Below are 27,695 nucleotides of genomic sequence, written 5' to 3' on the forward strand. Positions count from 1 at the left end.
ACCAATTCCAAGAAAACACCTTACTCTTTCAACCTCATCATATTGCAAATCCCATATAGGCGATTTTTGGTGAAATTATTTTTTTTTGTGCAAGTCCTATCAACTGCAAAAAAAAACACACATCCTGTATATACTCAAGGGTATAAATTCAAATAAGTACAACCATAAAGTGTGAATAGTATATTAACCAAATAGTAAAGTCCACTAAACACCTATTAATAGAAGGGATATGATAAAACTGAGATAAAAACTCAACGAATGGAAACTTCGAAATAAAAAGTTATTCCAGACGGTTCCTTGGAACGTTTAGTTGTTGATGGGTTCTATGGTCTCCCCTCCGCGGATTTGACCCCAACCAATCAGACGCCAATGCTTTTCCACACGACGACTGAGTGCAATCTTCTCTCCCACTTCTGTACACACAGGATTGGTCAGACCAATCTTGACTAAATCGGCTTTGGTAGCCACCACTCGTCCTCCTGTGCTCAGTGAACCAATATTCACCAGTAGCACCTCGTTCTTGGTCAGTTTTTGAACCTTGGCACCCTTCTTGTCGCCTTCAACACGTACACCGAGAAGACGCTTTAAGAGATAGTAACTCACCTGGAAAAAATATATAAACTTTTGGTATGGCATTGGGTAACCCTCTTTCTCCGTTTTTGTTGAATCTTTTCCTAGATCAAGCCGATATCTTTGAGTATTATTTTGAATTAGAGTCCATTTATTTTAGCAATGTTATAAAGCCAGAGATCGATAGAAAACAATTAATTTACTTCTTACAAAACAAATTTTGAGATAATAATTCCAAATGTTTCAATTTATACCGAAAGATTGAATATAATTCATTCAAATTATTATGAAATCAATATTTTATATAAATGTTGGTAAACACGAAACATGAAAATTAAATCAAAAACAACCAAAAGCAACTCTTATTAAAGTATAATACCGAGTCCCCAGAAAACTGTAATTATTTTACAAATAACCAACAAGTTAATTAGTCTATCAAAATTTTGTGATACTACCCCATCAATAGTCCAAATAGACTTAACCTGTTGTAAAGGATGTTTTTTTAGAGTTATAGAACTTTAAATTACAATAAAACAAGGATGGATTATTCGATTGACATGAATTTTATTCATCCGCAAGATAATCTTGTGGCATTACATTTTAAATATCGTCGGCTAAGAGTGTAAATCTGCTAAGTCCATTTTGAACAATTTCACAGGAGACCAAAAAAACCGTACAGTACAGTGTTATAATAATAAGAGAGTTTATTCATGAAAATACATTCAATGGAGTTTATTGAATGTATTTTCATGAATAAACTCTCTTATTATTATTATTATAACACTGTACTGTACGGTTTTTTTTTTTTAGCAGATTTATACTCTTAGCCGACGATATGATTTCTGGCATATGACCGCCATGGCTGGCTCGGATGTAGTCCAATTTTCGATGACTTTTTCCAACATTTGTGGCCGTATATGGGCAATAACACGGCGAATGTTGTCTTCCAAAAGGTCAAGGGTTTGTGGCTTATCCGCATAGACCAATGACTTTACATAGCCCCCCAGAAAGTAGTCTAGCGGTGTTAAATCACAAGATCTTGGAGGCCAATTCACAGGTCCAAAACGTGAAATTAGGCTGTCACCAAACGTGTCTTTCAATAAATCGATTGTGGCACGAGCTGTGTGACATGTTGCGCCGTCTTGTTGGAACCACAGCTTCTGGACATCATGGTTGTTCAATTCAGGAATGAAAAAGTTAGTGATCATGGCTCTATAGCGATCACCGTTGACTGTAATGTTCTGGCCATCTTCGTTTTTGAAGAAGTACGGACCAATGATTCCACCAGCCCATAAAGCGCACCAAACAGTCAGTTTTTCTGGATGTAACGGTGTTTTGACATACACTTGAGGATTAGATTCACTCTAAATGCGGCAGTTTTGTTTGTTGACGTAGCCATTCAACCAGAAGTGCGCTTCATCGCTAACGGACGTAGTGCGCGATACGTATTCCGCACAGAACCATTATTTTCGAAATAAAATTGCACTATTTGCAAGCGTTGTTCAGGCGTGAGTCTATTCATGATGAATTGCCAAACCAAACTGAGAATGAATCACTTGACAGCTGTTAAATCGGTCGCCATCTTGAACAGTAATGCCAACTTAAAGTTATATACCTCGAAAAAAAATCCCCTATAGTAATAATACATTACCTCAAGCTCAATAAAGATACTTGGCAGGGCTCCTACGGCACCAAGCACTTGACCCACAAGTCGATCAGCTCTGCAAAGTGTGGGTTCAATCTTGGTACCAACACCAATGAGACCCCCAGGTACCGCAAATTGAAGCTCGTTCTGTTCGGTGTACAGAGAGACGATCCTCGAGAATATAGGCCTGCAAGTCAGTTTTCCTTCGGAGTCTTTGCTAACGAGTCCCGGTCTGACCTGAAAAATAAGACTTCTGAGCGCCCTGCGCTTAAGCCATTGTATTTAGGAGCTTACTTCGATTTCCTGTCCGACCTTCAGTACTCCCCTTAGGATACTACCACCGGCCACGCCCCCTTTGAGATCGTGGACCTCGCATCCTGGCTTGTTAACGTCAAAACTCCTGATGACAATCAAATGGGGCTCGGAGGTGAAATCTCTCATCGGAATTGGAATTTTCTTCGTTATGTACTCGCATAGCACCTGGAATATGTCGTAGAAATAGAAAGAACATATTAAAATTAATGCTAATGTGTTTCACAGTGTTGATAAATAGGACGATATATTTTATAATTAGACCTGTTGTTTATAGTAAAACATTTTTTTTTCAGCAGATAATTTAACTGCAGTTCTCTCCAAGACTCACCTCAATATTGTACTTAAGCTGAGCAGATATGGGAATAATGGGGGCACCTTCGGCAACTGTTCCCTGAACGAATTTAACGATCTGCTCCTGTTGTTCCTTGGCCTGACCTTCCTTCACCAGATCGATCTTATTCTGGAGAATGATGATGTGCTTCAGTTTCATGATTTCAATGGCGGCAAGATGCTCGCTCGTCTGAGGTTGGGGACATGATTCATTACCTGAAAAGAAAACATCAAAACATACATACTTTGTGTTTCATTGAACAATTCCGGATACTTTTCTTGATATAGCAGCATACTCTTTTACTTTCTCTTTGTGATAACTTTTGGGATGAACAAAATCAACAAATCCTTATAATATCCTTCTGTCCACTATATAAAGGCTTTTCATTCGAAATTTGGTGCACAGGTTCCATCTTTTTTTTTTTTTTATTATAAAATCATTGGATTTACCTGCAATAAGCAATAGGGCAGCGTCCATCACTGCAGCGCCGTTAAGCATTGTAGCCATAAGAATGTCGTGACCGGGGCAATCGACAAAACTAACATGGCGCACCAGTTGAAACTTGCCACTGCACGAGGTTCTCAAACAGGGAAAAGAGTCGTCTTTCGAAGATCCCCCGGATATGTAACAGGCTGGCCTAGGACATTTCGGGTTGTCACATTTGTAAATTTTTGCGTTTGCATAACCTGAAAAAAAAAAACAGGATTACATGGGTGTTAAAGAAACTGGTTGATCCATATCATAGTAGTCTTTGCTGATTCCAGAGTTTAATGTGTCAAAAGAATATTTGAAGAATTTAGTATTACAAAAAAATATTACTCCAACTGAAAAGGACAAATATAAAAATTATTCATATCAACAATTAATCTATCATGGAACAGTGAAATTTTTAAATTATTTTTATAAAGTTAAGGGTATTAAACCTTAACTTGTACGCCAGGATCAATCCTGACCTTACTTCAAATTTGCTGTTAGAGAATTCAATCAGGAATTTTGATATTTAACATACATTGAAGATATGAGCAGAAGTCAGAGTATTTTGCTCGGAAGTATATACTTTCAATTTCTTTGAGAATTGTTTACATTGAAAAAAAAGGCCCTCATTATGTAATAGTTATTTTTTTCTATTAATTTTTCGATAATTTTCAAGTTTTGAATATTGTTAATCATCTTATAAGAAAGTTTTCTTCAAATTTTAATGTTCATCAATAAATTTCCGTTATATATATATCTTTATTAGATACAAAATTAGGAAATTAATGAAGAAATGAACTCCACTATGAAGAAGATGCTAGAAAAAATTAAACATCAATCGATCAGAAAAATACTTTATTTTCATATTCCAAATTAATAAAACTACAGTAAAAAATAATGAAAAATTGGTCTAAATATTGAATTGTAGTAGTGAAAGTTTGGAATAACTCAACTGTACTATTTTAATTCTTTATTTAATCAAAAAAAGAAACATGTAAAATAAATAGGAAAAACGGGTTTCCAAAATAAAAGTATCGTCAAGTAGAATAAAAAGCTTACGGACGCTCTTAAAAATGGAAAAAAATATTTGGGAGCACGTAAATACATCCCAATTATATATTCATCTTTTATTTCCTCAGAAATCATATGAGATTCTTCACTGTTACAAATCTCAATGCTTTCTGGAATAATTAAATATCAAAAACATTAAATTCAGTCCTACACAGTGCTTTCATTCAAGCCAATATCAACATTATTATTATCCTACTAATGTAGAAACATTCTTGGAGACTATCTCCACAATAATATAACAATTAAAAAAACTGAACATGCTAAGGAAAATTCTTATAAAACTCTCAAGATTATAAAATTTAAACGTTATTCACTCCTAAGTATCCAGCAGTAAAATTGCCAGTTGAAAATGAATTAACAATTCTCAGTTTATAACAATTAGTCCGTTCAAATACTGATTTCATCTCATCAAAAACATCAGAACAGATATCTGCGACACTTGTCAGCGTAACATTTGCACATCGATCTACCAGCATTATTCTTCTCCTTGGACTTGTCGGGGGTCTCCAAACGTGGTCTGTTCTTCTCCGGCGTGTTCACCGGAGAATCGGGAGTACACATATAATCGAAAGTAATCTCTTCGTCCTTTTCGATCTCCTTCAGGGAGAACAGCGCCAACCTTGGCAAGTTAGGATCCAAGGTGTTAATCCAAATAGCCCAAATGGCACAGTTTGGATCGCAAGAATGGTTTACAAAGTGCGAAACGTTGCCGTACTTGGCCGCGTCGATGGTGTACGGGTTGTCCTTGGTGTTGTAGTCAAGGTCGAACAGATAGGTACGCCCATCGACGTCGTAGTTCCGCCCCCTGATCTCCGCCTCCTCATGTGTTATGATCTCACCGACGTATTCGCAGATGAACTCGCCACACGCGATTTTACGCGTTGCTTTCACTCCCCAACCCCTACCGTTGTCCGTTCGAAAAATGCACAGTGGTATGTGACGCCCATTTTGCACGACGCGGTTCCTACAGTCAGGGCCGCACTTGCACAATGAATTGCACTCGAATACTGGCACACCCGGATTGACGTTGATTCTGCCACGTTTCGTGTAGGTGAACCCGTTATAATCCTGTCTGCCACAGCAGGCTTTGATCTTGGGGCCGCACTCTTTGCATTCACAACCGGAAATGACATGCTGGGGCATCTTGACGTTTTCACCGGATATGTTCTCGGTTATGTAGACGAAGTCTGTAGGCAAGATTTCAAGGTCCACCTTGTTTTCGACCAGCAAAGGTGCATCTTCTCTAGACATATTCACCCTAGTGGACCACTCTTCCAGTATGGCCAACTGCTTTCCACGTCTGATAGACAGATCGTACAGCACAAAACTTTTCAAAGCATTCTCCATCTTAACAGTATGATGCTTCAGTGGGAAATTTAAATGCACTACAACTAGTTCTAGCATGAGTGTAAGTTTTGGAGGTAGATTATTAAGATCAAATTTGGGAAACATCGTCGATATCTCGTCAACACCCAGACCTCTTTTGGTGTTCAACTTTTCGGCGAGTATATCCAAAACGACATCGTCCAGTAAATCCGACAAGTAGCTTTCCACGATTTTAGGGCAATGTTCTAGATGCTCTGAAGGTTCCCAAGTGTTGCTCTCTTCATCATAGTCCATCCATTTAACCATGAAATGCAATATTCCGTCGATTATGTCACAATTCTCAAGTCTCTCCACAATGTATTCTTTTTTGTAGGTGGGCTTTTTGGGATCCGGTCTTGATGACTTCAATGAAATGCTACGTTTCCTCTTCACGCCTCTTCTGTCCATGTCTTCTCTGAATTTCTCGAACGAGACTCTGTTGACTCTGATTTCTGTCTCACAAGGCCATCTGAGAGTGCCTTTTACATCGAACTGGAGCCTCTCTATAAAGTGAGAAAGTTCCCGAATTACAAAAAACAATAGACACAATAAAAGGGGGATTTATATTTGGCAACTTTATGAAGAAGTTTTCAGTTCGATGTAAAACTACTATGGCAGTTTAAAAGCATTGTTGCTTTGATTTCTTCATAGAATATGATATTCACTTTTTAATTAACGTTGAAAAACATTTAACACTTCACTTTTTCACAATTCACAAAATTAAATATAGTTTTATTGATTAAATTCGATATTATTTTTTGTGTATGTCTTCAACAAAGAACCCTACTGTTTGGTTCATGTAGCGGAAGCTTTTATTTGGAAACAAAGATTATTTTTTTGGTGCAGGGCTATGAGTGGTGTGCAGTTGTGGGTGCTTATCCAAAGTTGAAGTAACTACACCTGTGCATGCAATTTCTACTTGTGTTTAGAAACTTTTTAACAACCCTCTTTATGAACCAAGGGTCAGTAGTTGAAAATTTTTAGTTGAACACAAGTAAAATAGTGCAGTCACTTCAATCGAAATACTTGTGTTTTCAATATTTTTAATAATTAATGAAATATTTGTAGTGTTTATATATTGTGTAGATCTTGGTGTCGGTTCTATTTACAGCTGTTTTGGGAACAGAAAATTCTTCAAAGTAAATCAGATCAGAGTTCGAAAAATATCTCTCTTTCCGGCTTTAATCTTATTAATTTATGAAGAATATATCATTTTCTACTTATTAAATGATAAATCATACCTAGCTTAATTGTAATATTTCTTTCCAGCTCATTTTTGAATCTGACAGTCTGAACTCCAGATATAGCCTTTACTACGGTAGATTTACCATGGGCTACATGACCGATGGTGCCAATGTTTATAGTAGCTTGCCTACTAATAACTTCTGGCGATAATGCGGTGAGCTTGGAAACATCCTATAAATAAAAGGGTTAATAAAGCATATTGAAATTCTTAGGTTAGATCATCAAAATTGTTTCAATTTTTGTGTTGGTCTATTTTGACCGATGGGGAATAATAGAGATACACTTACTAATTTAGATAAATCTTGTTTTTGCAAATTAGGTTGGAGAGTTGTAACTCCACTGTTTTCTACGGCTGCCATTTTTACCGCGAATATTTAGGATGTTTGAAGGAGTCTTCTCTAAAATTGACACAATGTACCACAGATTGGAGACAAGACAACACCATTGAGTAAGTATATACTTGTTCTATGGACAACACAGGTCACAGTTAAGAAAATCGGAAAATCCCCACATTGAACACAGAACAATATGACCAAAGAATAATATGTAAAATGAACAAAAATTGTAAGTTTCCAGTGTTTCCACGTTTCAATCTGTTTGACAACTTTCCGAATATGTTTAAAATACCTAAAAAAGAATTGAAATGTCACAAAAAAACCATTTCACCTGAAAAGAAAAACGATAGGAATGAGGAAATATATTGATATTGATAGCACCTTAGAACATAAAAAAGGAACGGAAATCGTCTTGTAACTGATGTATTTGTTTTGATGCCAACATTCGTCACTCCTTGTCTGACGGGACACTATAGCAGTAGCGTAACATAATTTGATTAATTTCGAAATGATCAATTCATGCTCAAAAATAGTTTACAATGTGATTTATTCATAAATAATTCTTTCGTGTTTGAAGAGGGTAAATGTTTTTCTCAGTTTAATGATTTAGCTATTGTGAAGTTATGAAAAAAGATTCCTGATTAAGCATTCACCAACCAAATCAGGATTCTCCACGCCTATGAGTCGCACACACAATCGGCTAGCTCGATTGTGATTGGTGACACTAAAATTCCATCTCTCTTATAAATAGCGATCAATTAGTAGGTAATTCATTTTAATTTGATATGATAATTCTGGATCACGTAGATGGTTATTGTTAGAATCATTAATATTTTCCATACAAGAAACATTTGGGGAAGTTCTACAATCATAGGGCTGATGATTATAAATTTGATACTTCAGTAAATGCCGAGGAACAGAATTTAACTTTAATATAGTTGGTATTGAAGGATAATCACAAGTAAGGATCTCAAATATATTAGAACATTGAAATACAATATGAAGAAAAACCCGGTCTTATTTTGTTCTCAATTTATTTTCTCATGGATTACCTGACCTTATCTTACCTGAAACCTAAAACAGAACTTGTAATAAATAAGTGACAATAAAAACTACTTTATCTGTTCATTGCTACCCTTAGAACATTAATAATCTATCTATATTCTAAGTTTCTACCATACAAGAATTACAAAGACAAACACAATTTATTGTTGGTTATAAAATCATATTGAAAAACTCGAACGCTGATTGGCTTATTATGAGAATAAAATTTTTACATCGTGATATGTATGCATGATGTATACCGAGTATGCTGAGTGTTTGTGACGTCACATCTGTTGCCAATGCTAGCACTAGCGGTTTCACGCCCCTGCATAGGTAAGGACATAGTATAAGGAATTCCTTTCCTTATACTATGGTGAGGAAAGTGTAGATAAACTAATTAGATTAGTTTGTATATGGCCCAGGGTTCTTATATATAATAATATCAATTGATATTAGATCTATAACATCAATTGATTTCCCATAAAAAAAAATTTCAGGAGATAATTCATGAAGAAATTAATAGAATTGCTAAGAGATCAAAGTAATACATTAATAGAATCAAAAATTATTTTTTGCTGATTTATTTTCAAAACTTATAATTCGTAATTAATTTAAAATAAATGCAATGTCATTTGATTTTGAACTCTATATTAATTCAAGCAATTTTTAGATACAACAGTAATAGTAATATTTTTTGACAATTTAAAGCTCCTGATTTAAATCATAATCTTCTTCAGGAAAATCTCCCATTGTAACATTGAAGGGTTTGATGAAGGCTCCATATTTATCTGGACACTCGAAGTATTGTTTTCCATTATACCTAAAAAAAAGAGATCACAATATGATCTCGTAAATTTTAAAATGTGTACTCACATCCCATTATGTTTTCCAAGAGGTTCATCATAATGAATACCAACCCAAAAACCTTGTAAGCCATCTACTTTTCCTACATACTTAATAGTACCAAGCCTTGGGGAAGCGTTTGGTATTGTTACTTTACATCTTGAGTTACAAATTAATTTTTCAGCTTGTGTCTTTTCTTCGGCTTCAAGTTTTTCCTTTTTCTGCTTGATGTCTGCATTATACTGACCTGCAACGAAACAAACTCATATTTATTTAATGGAAAGCATGACTATTTTAAATTTACCCAATTTATTTCTCTGCAAGAATGCTCTAACAGTATCTGATTTTTTAGAGTATTCTTCTTCACTCAACTCGAATTTTTCTATATCTCCAGATTCTAATTCATTCTTCAACAAAAACTTATCTATTACATGCAATCTCATTCCACAATCTACAGGATATGCTCCTAATAATTGATTATCCTCATTTAGATTGCAGACAAATTTATCATCTTTATCGAAAACCTCTAATTGCATTGTTGAACAGCTACCTCCAGTCAATAGTTCTAATTTCGACTGAAAAAATTTATTTAGTCAAAATATTTCTAAAGAGGTTTGATTAATCTCCATCATCTGTGAATTGTTTGTGTTGTATCGCTAGATGAATTGAAATTTTGTGAATAAAATAACACCAGAAGTGTTCTTTACTCATCAAACTATCCATATATTTGTTTCTGCGCGACAAAAAGTGGAAATTTTTTTTTTTCAATTTGGAAATACAACACACCTTAAGTTCTGTTATGGTAATTCCTTTTGGAAATCGTTTTTCAGAAAACGATATATCATTTTTGGAAGTTGAAATTTGTAAATTTACGAAATCGGATGTAATAACTTTAAAATCTCCCATTTTGAATGATTTTTTAAAATTTTAGGAAAACAACAAAATATCTGGATTCTATCACGTTCACCAACAGAATAGTCTATCTAGTATCTATGTCTTTATCAGTATTACCAATATGACGTTACTTATGTTAATTTATTGAACTCGAAAATGATAGAGAAACTTGAGAAATGATTCAATCTGAGCTCGTGTCAACAGGTAGCTGTGAATAAAATAAGAATTTTCAATCTCTGATAGAAGGAACCCCTGAAAGAAGAAGAAGAGAAAAAGAATGATACCATAGATAAACTAGTCTAGTTTGTCTATGAATGATACTAACATTCTATGCCAGAACCTCATAACCTCATAATCTTTTCATAATCTTTAAGAATCGGTACCCAGAATCGTGTTTCTTGTGTAATGTAGAAGTAGCTGTTATTAATTTGTTCGAAGAATTTTCAATTTATTTATTTACATTTAAACTGGAACAATGCCTAAAGTTCAACGAAAAAAAAGTAAAGTGAAGATTTTCACGAAGAAGCAACAACCAACCAGGTCTGAAATTGAATATATTCAGGAATTACGAGCAAAGTATAACGAAAAAGTGAGTTTGATAAATCATCTTATTCAAAATATATGAATAAGCTAATAATAATCTTTCTGATTTCAGGTTGACTCGTCAAAAATTAAATCATTTAAAGATTTTCCATTAAGTGCTAAAACATTGAAAGGTCTCAGAGATGCAGGTTATAAAGTTCCAACAGAAATTCAAAAAGAAACTTTAATGCTAGCTCTCAGAGGAAATGATATATTAGGTGCCGCTCAAACAGGATCTGGTAAAACACTAGCTTTTTTAATACCATTGCTGGAAAAGTTGTTTTGTGAACAATGGACTCATCTTGATAAATTAGGAGCTTTAATAATAACACCCACAAGAGAATTGGCACTTCAGATTTTTGAAACTTTGAAAAAAATTGGAACTTACCATGATTTTTCATGTGGTTTGATTATCGGAGGAAAAGATTTGAAATTTGAGAGAAATAGGATGGATCAGTGTAATATTATTATATGTACACCTGGTAGGTTGTTACAACATATGGATGAAAACCCTCTCTTTGATGCTGTGAATTTACAGGTTTGTATTTCAAAAAATAGATTGCCTTTCTTCTTGGAGTTCATATCATTTTGATAATCTAATTAATTTTTCAGATTTTGATTCTTGACGAGGCTGATCGTTGTCTTGACATGGGTTTCAAAGAAACTATGAATGCCATTATAGCTAATCTACCTTTAGAAAGACAAACTTTGCTTTTCTCTGCCACCCAAACAAAATCTGTCAAGGATTTGGCCAGGCTTAACCTTAGCGATGCATCTTATGTATCTGTACATGAACATGCAACACATAGTACACCAGATAAACTTGAACAAAGTTACACTGTGTGTGAGTTGCAGGATAAGGTTGCTATATTGTGGAGTTTTATCAAGAATCATTTGAAAAAAAAATGTATAATATTTTTATCTACTTGTAAACAAGTCAAGTTCATTTCTGAAATATTCTCGAAGTAAGTATTGATTTAATATTGTTGATTTTATGTAAAATGCAAATGGCAGTAAATAGAAGTAAAGAATAATGAGTTGTTATTCAATATTTTACCTTTCTTTTAAAGGATGAGACCTGGTGTTCCGCTCATGGCGCTACATGGAAGACTGCATCAAATGAGAAGAATGAAAATATATGAAGAATTTACAAGGAAAACTTCAGCTGTTCTTTTTGCAACTGATATAGTCGCTAGAGGTCTGGATTTCCCAGAAGTGCATTGGGTGGTACAAGTAGATTGTCCTGAAGATGCAGATACTTATATACACAGGGTTGGGAGAACAGCAAGGTATCATGAAGGGGGCGAGAGCTTGTTACTTTTGATGCCCTCAGAGTTGAAGATGCTAGAAGATCTTGAGAAGAAGAAGATACCTATCAATAAAATAGAGTAAGTTCACTTGACAATATGTTATTTGAAAGTATAAATAATTTACATGAGATCAAGAGTAACGTAAGAGTAAGAATATTATTAATATTCTGTCATCATTTCATTTTCCTCATGTTTAAATTTTCTTTTTTTCAGAATAAATCGAACTAAAATCCATGACCCATTCAGTAAAATGGAAGCATATATTGCAAATGATACTGAACTACAAAATACTGCCAAACGAGCTTTTGTTACTTACCTGAAATCAATTTTCAAAATGAAAAAGAAAAAAGATATATTCAATGTTGAGGCTTTGAATTATGACGCCTTTGCACATTCTTATGGATTGGCGACAACTCCACGACTAAGATTCTTGAAAAAGAAAGAAGAAAATGAAAAGAACAAAAAGGTTGTCACTAATCCAAATAAGATTGTTTTCAATGATGATGGTAATCCAGTTGGTAACAACCAACCAAAAGACGAAACCACAAATCCAAACAAAATTTACTTCGATGATGATGGTAATCCAATCAAAAATGTGAAGTTTGAAGAAAATCAAATAAACCAAAATAATATTGTCTATGATGATGATGGAAATCCAATTAGAGTCAAGAAGGAAAAAGATGACTCTGATATTGAGGAAGATGAGCTATATGAAGAAGTAGAAATGAAATTTGACAGTGATTTGACTTCAATTTCGGGAGAAATTCTTCAGGACACATTCTCAGCACCCCAGAAGAAGCCTATTACAAAGGCAGCTTTAGCGAAAAAAATGATTAAAAACCATGTTACCAATAAAAAAATTAAATTCAATGAAGAGGGAGATGCACTTGGAAATGGAAACGATATTCATTCAGATATTCCAGACTTCTCTCAAATGCCTGGGATAGATATAGAATATTTGAAAAAGATTTTCCCAAAAATTGATGCTGAAGATAAAAAAAGGGAGAGGGAGAAAAATAAACAGAAACATAAGGAACAGAAGAGGAAACTGAAAGAGCAAAACAAGCAAGACCGCGTAGGAGCTGAAAACGTAGATGACTTTGGAGAGAGTGAATCAGAGGATGATGTAGATTTATCTTGGCTTCCTGATCCTGATAAAATTTATGGTGATAATTAGGAAGATAAATCATTGTTGTAAATATTTTATACATATTGAGAATATATTGTTATAATGAAAATTGTTATATAATTCCCTTCGTTTCTCTAGTAACAAATCAGAATTATACTGGATGGAAAGATAAAATCAATATTAAAAATAAACTAAATAAATTAAACCTTTCCAAAGTGAAGTAGAAGTGATTATATATCGGGTGTCCCAAGGTGAGTGGCCTATTAGATTATTATGGAAACTATTGATGGTAAAGATTTCAAATTTTGTGGATAGATATTTGGCCAGTTAAGGTACATTTTTAAAATAATTTCACATTTCCAGTGTTGCCGGATGTAAGACAATTTGGCAACAACTTTGTTATTTTGAATAGGACATCCGGTATTTCTATTTTTTTTATGATACTCCATAAAATATTAAATCTATTCACTCTTACTTTTCCATCCCTATCTTCAACGGTTTTTGAGTTATTAATTATTTTTCGAAATTTTAGATCAAATTGGCGTATTACGAAAATGACTCTAGTTTGCTCAATATTTGAGATTTAAGTCAGAAATTTTGCAAGTCGTTAGATATTGATCTGATCTGTGTCACTGCTTTTGAATTATGGTTGTCAATAATACAGGACGGACCAAAAAAAATCATCATTTACCAAGTTACAAAATAGTAAAAAAGTCTGTGTAAGTGAATAGAAAAATTGTAGAATGTGTTGTACTGATTCCAAAAATTGAAAAATATACTAGGTGTCTAATTTGAAAAAATAAACTTTTTTACAATTTTGTAACTTGGCAAATGATGATTTTTTTTGGTCCGTCCTGTATTATTGACAACCATAATTCAAAAGCAGTGACACAGATCAGATCAATATCTAACGACTTGCAAAATTTCTGACTTAAATCTCAAATATTGAGCAAACTAGAGTCATTTTCGTAATACGCCAATTTGATCTAAAATTTCGAAAAATAATTAATAACTCAAAAACCGTTAAAGATAGGGATGGAAAAGTAAGAGTGAATAGAGTTAATATTTTATGGAGTATCATAAAAAAAATAGAAATACCGGATGTCCCATTCAAAATAACAAAGTTGTTGCCAAATTGTGGTACATCCGGCAACACTGGAAATGTGAAATTATTTTAAAAATGTACCTTAACTGGCCAAATATCTATCCACAAAATTTGAAATCTTTACCATCAATAGTTTCCATAATAATCTAATAGGCCACTCACCTTGGGACACCCGATATACCTATTGTATGTTAAGATGATGCGAAAAAAATAAGGACTTTCCTGCCTAGGCAGAAAAATGATTAATCTCAATGGGAATAAAACATTTTATAAGTTTTCAAACTAATTATGGACATATACATTTCAATAGCAACCAATTATTCCAACAATTACAGGTAACATAAAAAGGTTCCCCTGGAACAGCTCCCAAAAACATGATTGGTACAATGCGTTGAAAAACTGTTGAGATGTGATGACAATCTTGAACTGAATTCGAAATTTATTTACGAATGTCAAGAGCTGGTTTCAACTGCACCTCAGGTTTTTTCTGATTTAATGAAATATCAAAGAAAACATAGAACTGCGGATATAATCCAAATTGAATTATTGCATTTGAATTTGTTTCTGAAATGGCTTTTAGTATTTTATTCTTTGTTTTATTAAAAATATTTCACCTAATAACAAAAAAAAAAAGAAAAACATTTCTATCTACGGATTCACTGCCCATTCCCTTGGATTTCTTAAAATTTCCAGCAACTCCCCTTCAGGAGTCTCTGGACCTGGTTGGTGCATGTATTCCCATTTCTGAAAAAAATATCCGATGTATAACTAGGAGATTTATTTAAAAATCAACTGCCATTACGTTGATATTGATTAGTTTTTAAACTTACTGCTTTTAAAGGTAGAGACATCAAAATACTTTCATATCTTGCTCCTGGAGTAAGCAATCCAAACTTTGTTCCTCTATCATAAATAAGGTTAAATTCAACATAACGTCCTCTTCTTAAAAGTTGCCAATCTCTTTCTTGCTTACTGTAACTAGCATCTTTGTGTCTCTGCACTATAAATTAACATTTATTTGTTGGAAATTCATTTGTAAGGGGTACAATCTTCATTACCTAAAGGAATATATGAATATTTCACAGCATCAGCACAGTCTGATACGAATTTAAAACATTTTTCTTGATTTGGAGTATCCAGATCATCAAAGAAAATTCCTCCAATTCCTCTAGTTTCGTACCTATGTGGTATGTAAAAATATTCGTCGCACCATTTCTTGAACTTAGGGTAATACTGTTTGTCATGTTTATCTAATGTTTCTTTAAGTACCGTGTGAAAATGAACAGCATCAGCTGCATTTAAATAATATGGGGTTAAATCGGTACCACCACCAAACCACCAGTGCACAGTATCCCCATCCCTGACCTCAAAATAACGATAATTGAAATGAATCGTTGGCACCAATGGATTTCTAGGATGTATAACTGAGCTAACACCTGCTGCAAAAAATGGCAACTCTCCATCACTCAACTTCTTGCCTTGAGACCTCATTCGAGCAATGGCAGCTTGTGGCAACATGCCAGAAATAACCGAAATATTAACTCCTGCTTTCTCAAACACCTTCCCATCTTGCATTATACAAGTTATGCCTCCACCACCCTCTTTTCTCTGCCATTTGTCTACTACGAACTTAATACCTGATTCCTCTTCCTTTTCAAGGGCTCTGCAGAATTCTGCTTGGACCCGGAGAATCATGAGTTCAACCTTCGTTTTCATATCATCCTCGTTGTTTGCAAGGTGTTCCACTGAACTCACCGGTTCTGCCATGAAGGAGCTGGTGTCAATAGATGGTTTTGAGGAGAATAAAGAGAAGCCGGCTGTGAATATGGTACCATATTTGCTAGAAAAATATTAAACAATTATAATGTAACTAGTGAGGGTTAAAGTTAGTGTTAAAGGAATGATAAGAAGTGTTTTCATCTCTTCTATATACAACTTTGGAGATAACGAATATGTGGACTTTGAAACAGGTTTTAATGGATAACAGTATTTATTTCGAATTTCCACTATTGAACGTATCTGCTATAACCTAAAACTTACCTCAGTTTTGACAATTCACGCTGTCTTTGATAATAAATAAGTGTGCAATTCTTGATTATTACTTTGAAGAACATTTTTCAAATAAAGGTTTTGACATTGAATAATAGCTAATAACGAATTCGGATGCTTGATTGCAGTTTTGGTTAGTGATGACGAACACCTATTTTTGTTGGTTATAACGGGAGTTGCAATCAGCTGTTCGTAAAAATCGACTTGTTTATCAATCAATCGTGTTTTTTCTATCTTTTTCCCCCATCAAACGACGTTCGGGAAAAATTGATTGCAGTAAGTCTTTGAGTATAGTGCGCAAAGCAACATGTGTTCGTTTACTATCGATCTGTCAATAATAAGTGGATATTTTGATTGTCGTCGACGAATTTGAAGTCGTTTACCGTATATTTCGTGAAACATTCCGTGTTTGCAATTGAATTTTGGCAAAAAATATCCACGAAACATTTCGGCTTGCGCGGTTGTTCAACACCCCATAGCGCAGAACAGTTACCGTACGGCTCTAGCAAAGATCTCCCTGCAGTGAACTTTTGGGGCGGTTTCATAGGTTCGGTGAGAAGAGGGCTAATCGAGCAAGGTGCTTCGGGAGGCGTATGCTTATTTTGCTGAATTTCCAGGCAGGTCAGCGCATTTCAGAAGGTTCCGTTCCTTCAGAGTGATACGTATTCCAGTCGATATTCCTGTATTTGCTTGTTATGACCTCAAAATTTTGATCGGGATTTTCATTTACGAATTTCGGTTTTCATGTTAGGATGATGGTGCGATGAAACGGGATAGAGACTCCGATAGACGAGAAGTCATGAAGAAGTTTACTTTTAAAGGCGTTTTGGACAATTTTCGCACTTCTGTTGCCCAACAAAGTAGGCCTGACCAGGAAATCCAGGAAACTCTTCGTCCAGAACATTTTCAAGTTAAAAGGGTAAGTTCATTTGAATATATCGCTTACATTTTTCTATGATCTATTCGCAACTTACAAGGAAGTTTGTATTTCTAGTTATAACACGAGGAAAACAATGTTCTTTCAATTTCCTTCTATATCCAATATTTGCATGTCGGAAGAAAAGCTGTTGAAGCCTTCATTAAAGTAGTTTTTTCGAGCATAGCAAACCTTCTTCAATCATTGATTCTGGAATAATGTTATCAATAGTTTTATCAGTTTCCGATTATGTTATATATATGAGCGTTTCCCACACTTTCTTACTTGCTATCTTTCGTAACTCTACCTGTTACATTCATTCAACGAGCAACCAAAATTTATAATTGAATGATAATTTGGTTCATAATTGCAATTATAGACAACCATTGATGTCGAAGATAATTGTTATGTTGTTATGGATGTTTTATTACGTAATGAATGAAATATCCTGTTGTTGCATACGATCAAGCTATTTTCTCACCTTTGATATTGTTTCTCTTTTTGTCAAATTGAAGTAAATAATAACTAGGTAATGTTTATTTTCAGTGAATGATTGATTGAGCACATAGAAAATTATATTTCTATTTCTGACTTTCCTACAAAATTACAGGATGTATTATTTTGCTTTGGATATCATACTTCGAGGCATTTTAATTTAAATATTCTGATTGCAAGTTCAGAATACATGTATGTATAAAATTGATTGAGTCGTCAAAGTACCGTTAGGATAGATTTTTAAAGAAGTATAACAATTGGATAAAATTATCAAAACACATTTATTGTATGAACATTTATTTAGATAATAATAAACTGCAAAATACTAGGTACTTGTTCCGTGATTCTGATGATATTTTTGTTCTTGAAAAGAAATTGTTCCTGTTCTAACAAATAATAAATATTTTTCCAACTATTTGACCATGAGACGAAATCAATCAAAAGTAAGTAGTGAAAATACCAAGCATTCGATGTAATCCTTTCTTTTATAATAATCAAAATAATAAACTGAATTTTTCATCTACTTTGCTATTTTTCCAACTTCCATATTAACCTAAACAAATTTATACAGTGGGTAATTATTTATAAACCTTTTCTTTTGTAATTCTCTCAACTTGTTCAATCATTATTATCTGAGTAACCAAAATGGAATATTTGGTCTTCAATTCTATCGAGTTCACCAAATGCAGGAATAACTTAATCAGAGAGGATCATCTATACACAAAAAAATCATTGTTGTTTGTTGTGTACATCCAAGCTATATGTTATCAATTTCGAATTTTTTTTGTCCTCATTGAAATAAATTTTCTTGTTATGTAAAGCGCACTATTTCAGAAGAGAAACATTTCATTCAAATTTCACTTTGGTACATAGACAAGAGACACGTTATCCTATGTCTATGTTCTAGCAACTCTGTTTCAAGTATTGAATTAAAGTCTAATAGATTTCTATGTAATAAGGTTTACGACACATTCTTAGTTTGCATTATATTTTATGAAATTTTTCCCTACATTTTCCATAGACAATTTAAATGAAACAACAAAGCACTGATATTCCATCGATCTATTTATGATTCTCATTTTGAATAATATCCTTTTTTTACTTTTAAAAAAGATATTTGGAATATTGGAAAAACTTGATCAGGAATAATATTTTACAACCATATCTACCCAAAAAACACTCAATTGTTAAATTTTTGATTGAACTAAAAGAAGAGGCTATATTTTTCCTTCGCTCCGAGGATCATCCCTAGGTTCTAGCAGAAAAAAATTGGCAGAGCGGCATCTTCAGGGAGAGCGAGCAGGTCATTGTGGTAGGATTAAAATCGACCGGTAGCATGTAAGATGGGACGGCTGGCAACCGCGATAGGATTCCCCACAAGTTATAATTAGTTTTCACCCGCGGTTTTATTACCCGCTCGAAATTGAACGTAAAAGTCGCTAGAAAATTCATTATCCGCACACACTCCCGGTTCGGACCGTTCCAACAAATTTTCTGATGAAATTTAGAACGTGAGAAACTTTTTCAACTTCCGCGCGTCAGTTTCTCCCAAAAATTGGTCTTCTGATACATATAGAGCAAGCGGAGTCGCTGAAGTAAATGATATAGTCGGAGTAGACGGGGCAATCGGAGCAGTTATACTGTCAGATTAGTTAGAGTAGTGTTAGAGTGTAGTCAGGGTGGATCATAGAGTGGAGATTGACAGTTGGCTGTTCTGGAATTGTGATGTCAAGAGAAGACATTTATTATCGGTGATTAGACCCTGTACGACTTCAATTTTTTGTCGATCTCATATACCGCCGTCATCCGATATGAAACATGAGATTTCGATAGGGACAGATGGACCTACCCACGTCACCCAGCTTGTTCTCCCAATAAGACGCTGAAAAATGGACAGATTATACAAAGCCGAGGTTTTTCAGTTCTTTCATTCGGAAGAGCTAGATTTTATCGGAACAATCGACGGAAAATGGGACGAAAACTCTTCTGACGGATTGACGAAGAGTCCTGTTTTTTGTCTGTCTTGCGAAAGTCGTAGGATTGTCGTGGCAAGATTGGTGGATTATTTCGATTCATGCGGTTCTGTGTCTTTCAGTAGACGGCTATTGGGAATCTTTATTGGAGCCGGGAATGATAAACGTTCTGTCAAGTAACGGGAATCGACTATTCAAAAAAATAATCAGAGGAGCTTTGACGCCGCAGAAGCTTTCGCTTGTCGTTCAGCAATAGTTGAAGAATGAGAGGGTACTGGGGGTAACTATCCCAACCCAAGAATTTAAAAATATTAAATTTCAGTAATCTCGCAAAGACGAAGAACGAAAATTTGTCCAAAAAATGAACCAATAATAATCATTTTACTTTCCTTTGAAATCGACACGTCATTAAAAAATCGGACCCCTTTACGGTTTATGAGTTTATTATTACTTTCAAGATGAGTACTTTTATTGCACCACGAGCTCGTCTTTGTCCGAGGTTTCTTATTTCCCCTTATCTATCCGCTTTCTCGGCTTCGCCTCTTATTTACCATATGTGATTTTTGTATTCGTCATCGGTACAAACTTACCTGTTGTTTTCGGTTTTTTTATCATTCTCGTCACAAAATTTCAATATGTAGTTATCAAAGAACTGAACTGAGTAATTCGCATCGAAAAATTGTCTGGGCTGTGTTGTACAATTTATTGTGTTTCATTCAAATTGCAATTTATTCGTGAAGACATCAGTTTTGACTTGACTATATCTACAGGATGTTCCTAAATTGGAGGTACAAATGAAAATGATAGATTTCTCGGATCATTTAAAAAAATCCTATAACATGAGTCCGCAAACGCTTTGTTTTTGAGATACAGGTGTTAAAGTTCAAGTTTTTCTCTAATAGCACATTTCCTCCACAAGATATTTAACTTGAATTGGCATAAATATATTCCAATTTGAAGTTTTCATCATGTGTTATCCTAATTTTAAATGCAAATCTACAGGATGAATTTTTTTCTGAAAGGGTGCCAGCTTATTTCCTCCAGAATTATTTTTTTGTGAACAACTGGTAGTTTAGAAAAATTTAAAAAGAAACTCTGCTATCGATTTCGGGAAAAAAATTCAAACAGCTCTCTAGAGTTATTCTTAGGAAAATCCAAATTATTTTAAAGATCCAGTTAAGTAGCTGTGATAAATAAATCAATTATAAGTTCTGGTACTTATTTACCAACTCTGTAGCGAAGATTAATAAAGATTCGATAAACTGGTGAAGCATCACAAAAAAGTAGAACTACATGAAACACCCTGCATCTCGAAAATAAAGCGTTTGCGGGCTCATGTTTTATGGGCCATTTTATTTTAGAATTCATCCAAGAAATCTCTCATTTTCCAATTCAGGAACACCCAGTATAAGATAATAACAGTCGCATTTTTTAATAAAAAAAAATTATTTCGAGTAATTTGGTTCAAACTTCGTTAACATACCTCTTTTTCTCACATTATAGATATGAGTAAACAATGTCATCAAAAAACTTTTTTTCGATAAAATTGTGGATTTGAAAATATATCAAAATCCGATAACGTAATCTAACCATATTGGAGACATGTAAAAATTGCGTATACTTCCTCTATCTATGTTTATTACTCTAAGGGTTCAACAAATTCATTAATTTGTTTTCTTTCCTAAACTAATTCAAGCAGTGAGGAATATCGCATTCGCCATTTTGCGATCCCAATAAAATAAAGAAATCTGTTTTGTCATAGAAATGATTCAACTTTATAGGATTTCCTATTTGCCAATATCAAAATGTCAAAGATAACGACAAAACAATTCAACCTATATGTTTAACCAGTTGAAAATTGGTCTTCTTATCGATTCCACTATCTATTGGGGTTTGTTCGACATAACGATTTATTGGTAGGGACATTTATCAGATCCAAAGTTTACGAATTGCCTTTTCATGGGTGATATTTCTTTGTGCCCTAAGAGGTCGAATCGATTGATGACATCCTCACCGGTATTTATCTATGTTCTAGAATCGCGATTTTTCTATGGGTTGGCAGAAAAATGCAAATTTTGTGGATTGTCAATTTTGACGTTGAATGAAAACTCTGAACTCTGAACAGAATTCTGCAATACGATTAAGGTTATGAGGCTTTGACAATCGATGTCAAGTTGCAGGATGTAGGTTAACGTCAGTTCAACAGACATCATGTTGCTGGATGACGATCTTAAAACGGGATGGGATTAAAATTAGACCACAAAGGATTCGAAAGAATGTGAAATTAACAATTCTAATTCAAAATTTCTACGAAATCGCTTTTATAATTATGGATTTTTACGGTGATTTAAAAAGATATATTATTCATTGTGGTTTAAATGTATCATCGCGATGTTTTTCTAAGAAAACCACATCCAACATGAAAGGATGAAAAACCCAAACACCAAATTGACACTTTTCCCAACAAAGCTTGTCTGGGAGAATAAAAAACCCCTTCCATGACGTTGACAGGCCGAAAATTCGCCTGCTTCAGCGTTGCCGCTTATCTAAAGACCGAAAACTATACTCGGCCTCCCTCTTCAAGGTTCCTGAAAGGATCAGTAAATCCTGACCATCCACAAAGGTGCTGGCACGGACATGATTTAGACAGGATGCTTTTATTATTCATTCCAGGCTCTTTTCTCGGAGTGAGGGTTCACTTCGAGGACGCCCAAGATTTTTTTCGGCAAGGATGAACTTCAAAAAAGTTGCGTTGAGTTTTTTAAGATTACATGTTGCGATTCAAATTGGCGGATGCGCCGGTAGTTATTATTCGTAATAAGAACACTTCATTCAATAAGTCCTGGGACAAATCCCTGAAAAACACATTTTTCACATACTCATCAACATAGTCACCTTCAAGAGTGATACATGTACAGGGTGGGCAAATAAGCGAGGTAAGCGGCTATATCTCAGGATCCACTCATCGTAGAGACTTGTGATAAAAAATTTTATCACTAAAGTGTACAAGAAAACACACTGGAAATTGTTTTGAAGTTCATACCTCTACCGCTAGGGGGCGTAATAGCTACCGTCGAGTAGAAAAAATCAAAAATCAAGACTCTTGTCAAACGCAACAATAATTTGCAGGATAATTGGGAGTGACGCAACAAGCCATTTCAAAACGTCAAAAGTCATGGGAATGATTCAGAAACAAAGAAATTGGGTGAAGCCGAGAGATGTTGAACAGCGTTTGTTTGCTCGTGAACAGCTGCTTGCAAGGCAAAGACGGAAGGTATTTCTGCATCGCATTGTGACTGGAGACGAAAAATGGGTTCATTACGATAATACCAAGCGCAAAAACTCATGGGGATCCCGGCCATGCTTCCACGTCGACAGCCAAACTGAATATGCACGGTTTCAAGGTCACGCTCAGTATTTGGTTGGACCAGCTCAGAGTAGTGTATTATGGATTGTTGAAACCGACTGAAACAATCACAGGCGATCGTTATCGAACGCAATTAATGCTTTCGAGCCGAGCATTGAAAGGCAAACGGTCGCAATACAACGAGATACTTAAAACAGTGATTTTACAATGATAAAAATGCTCGCCCCCATGTTGCGAAAGTGGTCAAGTCATACTTGCAAACGTTGAAATGGGAAGTCTTACTCACCCGCCGTATTCTACAGATGTTGCTCCCTCGGACTATCACTTGTTTCGAACAATGGCGCACGGCTTGGATAACCAGCACTTCCGGTCTTATGGAGAAGTAAAAAATTGGATCGATTCGTGGATCGCTTCAAAAGATGACCAGTTTTTTCAACGCGGGATTGGTAGGCTGTCCGAAAGATGGGAGGGAGTAGTGTCCAGCGATAGACAATACTTTGAATCATAAATGTAAAAAGCCTAGAATTTCTGAAAAAAAACAGTGGAAGCAAAATTGTACGCCTATGTATATTATTCAATGACGACTCACCAAAAAACAAAATTTCAGCTCAAACTCAAGCGCTACCCCCAAAACTAGTCTCGTCCATATCGTTCCACCAGCTTCTCCTTTTCTTCAATTAACCGAATGTAATGGAGCAACTTGCATTCCCTGCTTCAACTCCCTATTACGTCCGAAAATTACTGTTATTCGCGTCAATAATTTATCCAGTACAATTCGTGACTTTGCAGGAATTCGCGCAATTAGAACAGTTAGCCACACACTGAGCTCCCTTTGAACTTCTGGAGTTGCAACTAATTTGACATCCGACCATCGTCGCAACAACATCAGGCCGGCCTGGGTTTGGTCCCAACCAGACCATAAATTTCGGCAGTGGTTCGCGAACAATTAGGCCTGTTGAATAATCGATATGTTTTGCAGTCGTAAATAGGGAAGTAACAACGTAGTGGCTATGTATACTAACTGACAAGAAACTGCAACACCCAGAAGGAGCTGTTCAAATTTCAATTTTTTTTTGTTGGTAAAACATAGATAGTATAGCAAGGAGTGAATGATTGAATTTGAAGAAAAAAAAATCGTGAAGGTTTTTTCATGCAAACAATTTGTTTTGAAGTTCATACCTCTACCGCTAGGGGGCGTAATAGCTACCGTCGAGTAGAAAAATGAATTTTACTCGAAAATGTTTCATATGAAGTTAAAGAAAAAATATCATCACCGTAATCCTTGGAAAATTCTCTATATCTTTGAATTGTCACTTTCGATTTTACGGCATCAAATAAGGGTAGGTGAAAGGGAGAAATCTGACTGATTGAAATGCCTGAAACTTCAGTTTGGCTCAACATTTTTGAGCAAATTAGATCTCATCTGAAAGTTAATATCTTGTTGATTGAGGACAAAATATACTCATGATAAATTTGTTTTTGCTGCTTTCGATAGGGAGCGCTAAGTCAGAAGTTTATTGTTTTGTTCATTTCACTCCGAAATTTCAAATGTAATGATAGGATTTTCTTAACAGAAACAGAAATTCCATCAAATTTGTATGAAAAACCCTGAAGGTCGCAAAGCGATAGTTTCAGGCGTTCTGAAGTTATGGCAAAAAGAAGATATTCTTCAACTGAAGCACTGCGAAAAACCAAATTGTGTCTTCAAGTTCTGACAGAAACAGAAATCCCATCAAATTTGTATGAAAAAACCTGCAGGTAGCAAAGCGATAGCTTCAGGCGTTCTGGAGTTATGGCCGAAAGAAGACACAATTCAGTTTTTCAGTGCATCAGTTGAAGAATATATTTTTTCGGCCATAACTCCAGAACGCCTGAAGCTATCGCTTTGCGACCTTTTGGTTTTTTCATATAAATTTGATGGGATTTCTGTTTGTCAGAACTTGAAGACACAATTTGGTTTTTCGCAGTGCATCAGATGAAGAATATTATCTTCTTTCGACCATAACTTCAGAACGTCTGAAATTATCTTCCCTTTGAACTTCTGGAGTTGCAACTGATTTGACATCTGACCATCGTCGCAACAACATCAGGCTGGCCTGGGTCTGGTTGGGCCATACATTTCGGCAGTGGTTTGCGAACAATTAGGCCTGTTGAATAATCGATATGTTTTGCAGTCGTAAATAGGGAAGTAACAACGTAGTGGCTATGTATACTAACTGACAAAGAAACTGCAACACCCAGAAGGAGCTGTTCAAATTTCAATTTTTTTTGTTGGTAAAACATAGATAGTATAGCAAGTAGTGAATGATTGAATTTGAAGAAAAAAAATCGTGAAGGTTTTTTCATGCAAACAATTTTTGTTACTTGAATATTATAGTCGTTTTTTGCAAGTTTTATAAATTTTACAACAAACCAACTGTTCGAGGAGATCGATAGGTTGCTGTTAAAATGCCTAGAGCATGTGTACACGGAATTTATTGCCAGCTAAGTGAATTTGAAATAAGTCGAATTATTGGTCTACGGGAGGCAGGGTTGTCATTTCGAGAAATCGCCAACCGTACGAACAGAAATCCAACTACAGTTATGTTGTCAAGCGTGGTTTGTTAATTCTCAAAATCAAAGAAGAGTAAGCACCGGACGTTGACTTTGAAATTTGTCTACAATACGACGAATAGTGGGTCGATTAACTGAATAATGTCTTCCTTGAATTATTCTTAAACATCTCATAGTATTCACAAATGATCACAGATTTTGATAAAACAATTTGATAATTGCTAAACGTTGTTGAATTGTGTATCTCTCCATGATTAAATGACATAACCTACTGAACTCCAATGACATAAGAGAGGGACAAGTCGGTTTTATATAGGGTGTCTTTTTTCGAAGTATATAACTTTAAGTTGGCATAACTGTTCAAGATGGCGACCGATTTAACAGCTGTCAAGTGATTTATTCTCAGTTTGGTTTGGCAATTCATCATGAATAGACTCACGCCTGAACAACTCTTGCTAATAGTGCAATTTTATTTCGAAAATAATGGTTCTGTGCGGAATACGTATCGCGCACTACGTCCATTTTATTTTGTTTAGCGATGAAGCGCACTTCTGGTTAAATGCCTACGTCAACAAACAAAACTGCCCCATTTGGAGTGAAGCTTATCCTCAAGTGTATGTCGAAACACCATTACATCCAGAAAAACTGACTGTTTGGTGTGCTTTATGGCCTGGTGGAATCATTGGTCCGTACTTCTTCAAAAACGATGATGGCCAGAATGTTACAGTCAATGGTGATCGGTATAGAGCGATGAGTACTAACTTTTTTATTCTTGAATTGAACAACCATGATGTCCAGGAGCTGTGGTTCCAACAAGACGGCGCAACATGTCACACAGCTCGTGCCACAATCGATTTATTGAAAGACACGTTTGGTGACCGCCTAATTTCACGTTTTGGACCTGTAAATTGGCCTCCAGGATCATGCGATTTAACATCGCTAGACTTCTTTCTGTGGGGCTATGTAAAGTCATTGGTCTATGCGGATAAGCCACAAACCCTTGACCATTTGGAAGACAACATTGGCTGTGTTATTGCCGATATACGGCCACAAATGTTGGAAAAAGTCATCGAAAATTGGACATCCAGATTGGACTACATCCGAGCCAGCCGTGGCAGTCATATGCCAGAGATCATATTCAAAATGTAATCCCACAAGATTATCTTGCGGATAAATAAAATTCATGTCAATCGAATTGCAATTTAAAGTTCTATAGCTCTAAAAAAAACACCCTTTATTCTTGGATTTTAATGGTCACATAGTTGAGGGAGGAATGAACTGGCGCGACCTAGGCAACACTCTGAGACCGAATTGAATGTCCTGCAGTCAATTAAATATTCAGGACGAGCGTTTCCAGCACGCCGTCGACGTCGCGGCGCCTCAAGTAGACGCGGGGCGTCGTTTACGTACGGCGTATGTTATGAAGTTGTCAGAGAGGTAGAAAACGGAAAATATGAAGTTGGAATGAGTGCCTATTTTCTAAGGAGTTATTTGATCGGGTTTCAGGAGTACAGGGTAGTTTCACGTTAGCGGGTCACTGGATTTTGTGGCTTATCCTTCAAGCACTATTGAAAAGTGACCCATCCAATGATTGTATTTTTCACGGGCTATCGAAATATGTTAACGGAAAACTATCGAACCAAGGCATAGAAAATTATTCAGGAAAAACCGTTTTTCCAAATATAACCATTTTAAATTGTGGAAAACTTTTTAGAATAAAATCCTCCAATATGCGAACTTACTATGCGTGTTGTAACAGGCCAATTGAAATAATAATAATAATAATAATAAATCGCCTTTATTGTTACAAAAATTATAAATAAAATATCATAATTGGAGAAAAAAAACTACTAAGACGTGGCGAAGTCTAGCTAAGCTATTCAAACTCAACCACTCTCCGGTCTACCATAGTAAAACACATTTTTTTGGCAGAATTCGATTTTATTATTCAACATAGTTGTCTTCGATGGCGATACAGCGATTATAGCAGTCTTCCAACTTTTCGATACCATTTTTGTAGTACGATATGTCTTTCTCGTCAAAATAGGCCTCAGTTTCTGCGTTCACTTCTTCATTGGCGCTAA

At 35.2% G+C, this 27,695-nt stretch overlaps 5 protein-coding genes across 13 annotated transcripts in view; 2 read left to right on the forward strand and 3 right to left on the reverse strand.

The window, feature by feature from the left end:
* Window positions 1-167: 167 nt before the first annotated feature.
* Window positions 168-7,464, reverse strand: LOC123675923 (histone-lysine N-methyltransferase Su(var)3-9-like). Its single transcript, XM_045611490.1, has 8 exons — window positions 7,304-7,464; window positions 7,013-7,187; window positions 4,844-6,274; window positions 3,311-3,547; window positions 2,859-3,076; window positions 2,510-2,695; window positions 2,222-2,452; window positions 168-603 (listed from the first exon to the last, which is right to left on the reverse strand). The coding sequence occupies exons 1-8, from the start codon at window positions 7,373-7,375 to the stop codon at window positions 307-309; spliced, it is 2,847 nt and encodes a 948-aa protein (XP_045467446.1). The 5' UTR covers window positions 7,376-7,464; the 3' UTR covers window positions 168-306.
* A 1,562-nt stretch (window positions 7,465-9,026) lies between these two features.
* LOC123675925 (tubulin-folding cofactor B) lies at window positions 9,027-10,218 on the reverse strand. Its single transcript, XM_045611492.1, has 4 exons — window positions 10,025-10,218; window positions 9,543-9,813; window positions 9,269-9,485; window positions 9,027-9,215 (listed from the first exon to the last, which is right to left on the reverse strand). Exons 1-4 carry the CDS (start codon window positions 10,142-10,144, stop codon window positions 9,098-9,100), a joined length of 726 nt encoding a protein of 241 aa, XP_045467448.1. The 5' UTR covers window positions 10,145-10,218; the 3' UTR covers window positions 9,027-9,097.
* A 242-nt stretch (window positions 10,219-10,460) lies between these two features.
* LOC123675924 (probable ATP-dependent RNA helicase DDX10) lies at window positions 10,461-13,262 on the forward strand. The gene is made up of 5 exons (XM_045611491.1): window positions 10,461-10,721; window positions 10,788-11,252; window positions 11,327-11,679; window positions 11,785-12,102; window positions 12,238-13,262. Exons 1-5 carry the CDS (start codon window positions 10,608-10,610, stop codon window positions 13,199-13,201), a joined length of 2,214 nt encoding a protein of 737 aa, XP_045467447.1. The 5' UTR covers window positions 10,461-10,607; the 3' UTR covers window positions 13,202-13,262.
* Window positions 13,263-14,828: 1,566 nt separating this feature from the next.
* LOC123675930 (oxygen-dependent coproporphyrinogen-III oxidase) lies at window positions 14,829-16,441 on the reverse strand. The gene is made up of 4 exons (XM_045611509.1): window positions 16,299-16,441; window positions 15,317-16,098; window positions 15,089-15,258; window positions 14,829-15,002 (listed from the first exon to the last, which is right to left on the reverse strand). Exons 1-4 carry the CDS (start codon window positions 16,370-16,372, stop codon window positions 14,907-14,909), a joined length of 1,122 nt encoding a protein of 373 aa, XP_045467465.1. The 5' UTR covers window positions 16,373-16,441; the 3' UTR covers window positions 14,829-14,906.
* Window positions 16,442-16,759: 318 nt separating this feature from the next.
* LOC123675926 (syntaxin-binding protein 5) overlaps window positions 16,760-27,695 on the forward strand; it is a 206,444-nt gene continuing 195,508 nt past the window's right edge. For all 9 annotated transcript variants that reach the window (XM_045611493.1, XM_045611494.1, XM_045611495.1 and 6 more), the window contains exon 1: window positions 16,760-17,226. In XM_045611493.1, coding sequence (XP_045467449.1) covers window positions 17,071-17,226 — 156 coding nt within the window. In that variant the 5' untranslated portion in view covers window positions 16,760-17,070. The remainder of the gene's footprint in view (window positions 17,227-27,695) is intronic.

This window comes from Harmonia axyridis, chromosome 3, assembly GCF_914767665.1.
Source record: "Harmonia axyridis chromosome 3, icHarAxyr1.1, whole genome shotgun sequence".
NCBI classification, from domain to species: Eukaryota; Metazoa; Arthropoda; class Insecta; order Coleoptera; family Coccinellidae; genus Harmonia; species Harmonia axyridis.